Consider the following 6,525-nt stretch of genomic DNA (forward strand, 5'->3'; position numbering starts at 1 on the left):
CCTGTGAGGACGGCTCCTCCCACGGCCCTGGGGCCGGGCCCAGCCGTCCCCCGCCGCACCGTACAACGAGGGGTTTGGGCTTTTTGAGCTCCGTGGGGCAAAGGGTTTGCGGGCACGCAGTTACCTGAGGAAGCTGGTTGTGGGAAGAGACCCTTGGCCAGCCAGCGCCTAGATCAGGCTCGGCATGGCTTTAAAACGCTGCCAAGCCGGGATCAACCCTTGCATTCCTTCCGCCTTTATCGGCAATGAGAAACAGAAAACGCTTACCCACTAATTGGAGTCTGAGAAATCAATTAAAAAAACCAATCTGACAGACACCTGTGCCTGCTGTGTGACAGGTACAGGCCCTACAGCGAAGCTCTTCCATCTCCTCCCTCATAGTTTTGTCCCATCCCTCGGCGGTTTTCAGACAAGGAAATCACAGGCAAGGCTGTGTCACATTTTTGGTTAATATCCATGTTCTGAAACTTTTACTCGCAGAAGTTGGGCCTTTGTGTTTTTGCTCCAAGCATTTTTATTCCCAGGAATTTTCCGACCTACAACAGAAGTGGAGGTCAGTAAATCATAAGCTCTTAGCTGCTCCTGCGGTGACAGAACTTAGTCTATGTAGTTTCCTCGCTGTAACGTGCAAGTGTGAAATACTGGATAGAAACGGGGGTTTTACAACTAACTCTGAAAATCAGGACTTGCCCTGCATCAGAGGGTTTTGATAGAGAAGCTTGAAGATGACTGTAACAGGACAATGCGTAACATTTTCTAATGAATGAACACTTCTAATGAAGTGTTTGACACAGTTATCTTTGTTATTCCCGATACCAAAATATTTGGCACAAACACAGCATATTTGAGTGTGATTCTTTCTACTTAATTGTAAAATGGATTTAAAATAGTATGCAGCATACAGGTGATGACCAGTACCTTTAAGGTCAGGCTGCTAACAAGTTCACATGTACATTTAATATTTTTTATACTTTTTTTTAAAGTTATTACAACGTTTCTTTCTCTCAGCTGTGAAAATCAACTCACTTCAAAGTAAAATAAAGGATGAAATTCCTGTTTTCTTTGTAGATGGCTGAATCAGAACCTCAGGAAGAAAATGATGATAACATGGTAAAGATGGTGGAGGACCTGAACAGCGACTTAGAAAAACTTCTGGAGGAAATGGAAAAACTAACAGGTACGGGTTTTTGTTAAGAATTATATGGATTCCTCTACTGCAGCGAAGACATTGAAGATTTATTATTTATATTTATTGCTGTCTACTTCCATGTGATAGAAATGTAAGTGGAAACAATCACCATCAACTAATGTCCTAATGTTAACTGGGAGAAAACATGCAAATAATCTAGAAGTTTCAGATGGCTCAAACCTGAAAATTAATAGGTGATGGATGCTCAGTGCAGAGTGGTGGTTGAAAACAGAAATAAATACTAAGGTATTTAATTTACAGTGATTAAAACATACTATGTAAAATGAGACTTAATTCTGAAAAATGGTAGGATACATAGTACCTCTGAGGTCAGTGCATGACGTTTAATTTCTCAACTAGAATAAAGACTCCTCTGCAAATTTAATTAGTCCTGTATGTATGGAGAGGACTGCATATTCCTCTCCACATTCTGCCAGAAACTGCGTGCAACTAACAGGAATAGATGGAAACTGTTAAACTATTTGTAATGAAACACAATTTATGAGTGCTGTTGAGAAAACTACAGTCAATTTATGGTAAAACAAAAGGGGAAGTATGAAATAAGTGCTAAAACTATTTGCTCTGCTTTATCAGATACTTGTTATTTCAGAGTCAATTTCATTATTTAGGTTCAGTAGCACCTTTCATCTCTATGCTGCAGCATCCTTGATCTCACTCTTCCTCACCTAACACAAGTCTCCTGACTGTCTCTGGCCTGGAGAGAGGATTCTTTGTTCATTTATTTTGAAATAATCTGTTGAACCTTTCTTTCTGATTACCTATTTTGTTGTAATTTTTAGGTGAAAATGTCTATCTCCCTTTTAAAATTTATATCAGTATACTTCCATTCTCTAGTATTTTGAGACATTTATAAAGAAGTAATAATGAACATTCTTTATTTAATCTTGAGTATTACTGTGGCCAGTTTCCACGTTAGTTTACAGCAGGCCTTCTCTGACATAACCTCTGAACTGATAATTAACGTCCTTCATTTGTTTATTGAATCAGCCATTGCTTTTATTTAGCTAAAATTCCTGGCTTAGTAGTATCCATTGGGTTTGCAGTGCAAGCAACCTGGATGGTGTACGACATGGTAGTCATACGTACCAACCCAGACCTGGCCAACTCCATGAGGCGTTTGGAAGATGCCTTCCTGAGTTGCAAAGAAGAGATAGAGAAGAAATGGCAAGATGTGCTAGTGGAATCTAAAGATGAAGAGCAAAAACAGGAATAAATTGCATTCAGTCATGCTGGCAGAACTACATCCCTTGGAAGATCACTCCAGTCTTTCTGTTTTCCAGCCCTGGAGGTTTCACAGACACTGTGGAATATGGACTGGCTTTCATCTTGCTGAGAACTACTTATGTGCATACATTTATGGAAGTATTTCAATGAGATTATATACATACATACATATATATATATAGTTGAAAGTAAAAGGTAACAATGTGTCTGTTTTTATTATGCTTGTCAGTAACCCTTGCAGTGTGTGTGCACACACAACTTACTTACACACTTTCTGTGTCATTCTTCCTGGAAGATGATACTCACTTTGTTGTCAATATACGCGACACCTGAGCAAGCGAGGGGGGAGGGCGGTGCAGGGACCATCACAGGGGTATTGCACCAGCATACGCCTTTCAAGGAAAACTGAAGAGTTACTTCTTTTCCATATGAAAACCATGTGAAATTATAGATTCGCAGACAGACTGGGTTAGTTTGATGTGGGATTGCCAGCTAGGTGTTCAGTTACAGAATTGTATTATTCAGATAGCTCACCTGTAGTTGTTTCATTTTGTTTCCTTGGATTTTTAACCATTTCTTTTGAATGGTTTTCCCAGAAAGATTGTTCTTCTCAAAACCTCTGAAGGTAGCATGTCTCATAGGAACAAAATGTTTACCATTATAGACTGTGCTGTGTGTGGTGTAGTCTGTGGGGTTGCTGCAGACACCAAATTAACCATGTTATATGCTTTTCTCCATATGTTCCTACTGTGCAATATTAAAAAAGAAAGGAAAAAAACCACTTTTGTAGTCAAGATGTGGATTAAAAGTATCACCTTGTGGCTTGCAGTTAATGCATAAATGTGTTTTTTATCTGAGATGGAAGTCAGTGCAAGTCAGTGCACCTCCATATCCTTTGAAGAGGCATTGAATGATTTAAATCACATCTCAATTACATGTCAAAAGTTTGCTAGGTTTTAGACTAGATACTCTCTTGAGATTGGCTGATGGACAGTTTATCCCACTTAAGTGAAAAATATGTCAGTAATTCCACTTCCCCCCCCTTCCCCCTATTTTTTTTTTCCATTGTTACCAAGTGTTACTAGAGGCACAAATGGTTAAGAACATAAACTTCTGAGTACTACTCTTGATTTTCCAGCAGGCAGGTCTTCATTCCAGCCAAGGTTGGGCAAATCGGCAAATCAGCAGAAGGAAACTTACACTTAATGGTTAAGTGCAAGTTAATCCTCTCTGGAGGATTTTTAATGGCACGTTGTCACTTTGGTACCTTTGACTACATTGTCTTCATTCTTTAATTCTGTATTGAAAACTAAATTCTTTGAAAAGGCACTGTCTTTAATATGTTGTGTATGAAGGCACTGAATTTTGTGATTTTTGTGACCTTTTGGCCATAAAGTGCCAAGTATAGATTGTAGATTTTCCAGAAAGCAGTTTTCCTTTAGATATTTAAAACAAGTGGCTAGTATTAAAAAAATTACTTTTTTTGTGAATCCAGGAATCCCACTGAGAATAGAGAATACTGCTCAAAGCCAACACTTCTAAAAATGCCTTTTAATTAATTAAATGCAACATTCAGTGAATAACTTCAGTGAAGTTATGTCTCTAAAATGAAGCTGAATTGTATTTCCTGTGATTGGAAAGCTACAGTGAGTGAGTCTCAGAATACCGTGTTTCTCCAGAGCAAAGGGCCACAATCTGAGTGTTGCTGTAAGGAGAGGAGGCATCTGGTAACATTTTTTCACTTGTCAAGTCTCATCACTCTGTAACTTTGCTGAACTTTTGGAAAACTGATTTTTTTATTTTTTATTTCCTGTATAACTGCTGAGGCAGAAGGCATTACAGCACCATCAACACACAGCATTTGTCCTCACCAAAGCAAGCCAAGGACAGGCTATTAACCATCAGGCACCAATTCAGGCTCAAGGAGAGATGCTTAGCTAGTCACCCCACTATGAAGGAACAGAATGAGTTCACAGGAGGGGTTTTGGAGATACCTGTGAACATCTGTCATCTTTTTTCTTACTCCTCAAAGTTCCCACGCATGTGACCATGAACACCTAATGGTGATGGGCAGAGAGAACCAAAGGTTGTGGCTAAGAGCACAGCATGTACTCTGCCTGGGCACTCTGACTGGCTGCTCAGGCTGGATCTGCCCTTTCTCCCCAAGACTCTCTTCCCACCTGGGCGATGATAACCAGAGGAGAGTTAAGGATACTCATCAGCATAGGAACAGCATATATTCCTCAAAAAGCTATACAGCAAAATTATTTGTGTTTATTTTATGTTGGTTTTCTTCTGTTATTTTTTTACACTGAGAAATCAGCTTGTGGGGACTGTGAGTTCTGCTTCATGCATCTGACCATCTACCACATTTCAGCCCATAGCTCGATGCCTTGGGCTTGCAGCAGAAACCAGATAGCCCCCATTGAAACACCTCGGTTCCCTGGCACAGGGGTGTGCAAGACAAATAGTCATTCAGAAAAATTATTTGTGATGTTGGTTTTCTTCTGTTATTTTTTTACACTGAGAAATCAGCTTGTGGGGACTGTGAGTTCTGCTTCATGCATCTGACCATCTACCACATTTCAGCCCATAGCTCGATGCCTTGGGCTTGCAGCAGAAACCAGATAGCCCCCATTGAAACACCTCGGTTCCCTGGCACAGGGGTGTGCAAGACAAATTTTCAGTAAAAAGTATGTGGAGCAACAGCCCCATCTAGTGCTGACATAACTGAAAACTGTAAGAGTAATCAGGATTGCTGGGCTGACCTCTAATTGCCCATCACCCGATTCCTGTAAGGGAAAGCTTCAGCACCAGTTCAGCTTTACATTCAGTCTCAGTGAACTCCACTTTTGTGATGTGAGCCTGTACAGCAGTTACTCACAGTTACTCACAGGTGCTTCCTGGGCTGTATTTAAGGCAAAGGATGCTTCTGCAAAGCAGTGAGAGAACCAAACGGTACTGGTGCACTGCCACCCTGTATGCCCAAATACAACAGTAAAGAATGCTGTTTGCTTTGTTATTCATTCCTTAGCTTCTATTAAGTAACAATAAGCATGTAACAATCAGCTGAAAAGTTTGCCCCCCCCCCTTGTTATGCAGACACCTGGATGGGTACTGGAATCCATATTCACGTGGGTTCATGTTGCAGAAATAGGCTGTCTTCCTTGCACAGCTGGATGTCAGCTTTAATCAAGTGTGAGAACCTTAGAAAGGAGGTTATTGACTCAACCCTTAAACACCTATGAAAGTAGCAGATGCTCTGGTGTTTTACAGTGCAATGCTTTCACTGTCCTTGTCACAACAAAATTTACCATCTTAAGTTACATACTTAACCCACCTGAAAGGCAAGAGATGGATGCCCAAGAGTGAACTATCCAAGAACCATCTGTTATCTGGTCCAAACAGCCCACAACAGCACAGCTCAAAGCACATTCCTCTTCTGAATGTAAACATCTGTCTTTCCTATAGAAGAGAGGTGTGCAAGGTGTCCTGCAGCCTCTTTTTGTCTCATCTGCACTCAGAGCTGCCTGGATTCCCAACACTGTTTAGAGTTTCCATTAACCATTTCTTACCCAGAAACAGATGAGACTTGGCCCAAAGGCCAACATGCAGCCTCACAGCCAATTGTGATGGTTTACACTGTGCCTTTGGCTCCAGTGTAAAACAACTGAGAAGGAGCTGTGGACACTTCACACATCCACTTAGGCATTCCAATCCTAGAGCTTTGGTTTGAGTACTTATTTCACTTAGTGCTTTCCAGTTCTTGGTTATTATGGCCCCAATTTAGGTTCTCCCAGAAAGGCTCAAGAAGAAAATCCATACTAGCTGTTTTACTTGTTGGCATAAGTTGTTTCAGAATTTCAGTCCAGATCCTTGGAGCAGTTTTTCCTGAAATGTGTATAGAAAGGCTATTGAATCTGTAACGGCCCTACTTACACATACTGGTATTAAAATAATGTTCTTTTTGCTGGCATTCTTAGCAGAGAAGCAAACACCTTATTAAGAATGAAAGGAGTGAACAACATTCCTTCCAAGTCAGTCATTTCCTCCAGGGCAGGGTCTGTATCACCTAGGCACTATCAGCATGA

The 6,525-nt window shown here is 40.7% G+C and overlaps 1 protein-coding gene across 1 annotated transcript; it reads left to right on the forward strand.

Moving 5' to 3' along the window:
- Window positions 1-1,068: 1,068 nt before the first annotated feature.
- Window positions 1,069-2,423, forward strand: SYCE3 (synaptonemal complex central element protein 3). Its single transcript, XM_010162621.1, has 2 exons — window positions 1,069-1,177; window positions 2,254-2,423. Exons 1-2 carry the CDS (start codon window positions 1,069-1,071, stop codon window positions 2,421-2,423), a joined length of 279 nt encoding a protein of 92 aa, XP_010160923.1.
- Window positions 2,424-6,525: the final 4,102 nt, after the last annotated feature.

Source organism: Antrostomus carolinensis, unplaced genomic scaffold (assembly GCF_000700745.2).
Source record: "Antrostomus carolinensis isolate BGI_N321 unplaced genomic scaffold, ASM70074v2 scaffold10242, whole genome shotgun sequence".
Taxonomy (NCBI): domain Eukaryota; kingdom Metazoa; phylum Chordata; class Aves; order Caprimulgiformes; family Caprimulgidae; genus Antrostomus; species Antrostomus carolinensis.

Coding starts and splice junctions, on each gene's coding strand:
- SYCE3 (XM_010162621.1), top strand. CDS start 1,069: ATGGCTGAATCAGAACCTCAGGAAGAAAATGATGATAACATGGTAAAG. Junction 1,178..2,253: donor GGAAATGGAAAAACTAACAG/GTACGGGTTTTT, acceptor TTGGGTTTGCAG/TGCAAGCAACCTGGATGGTG.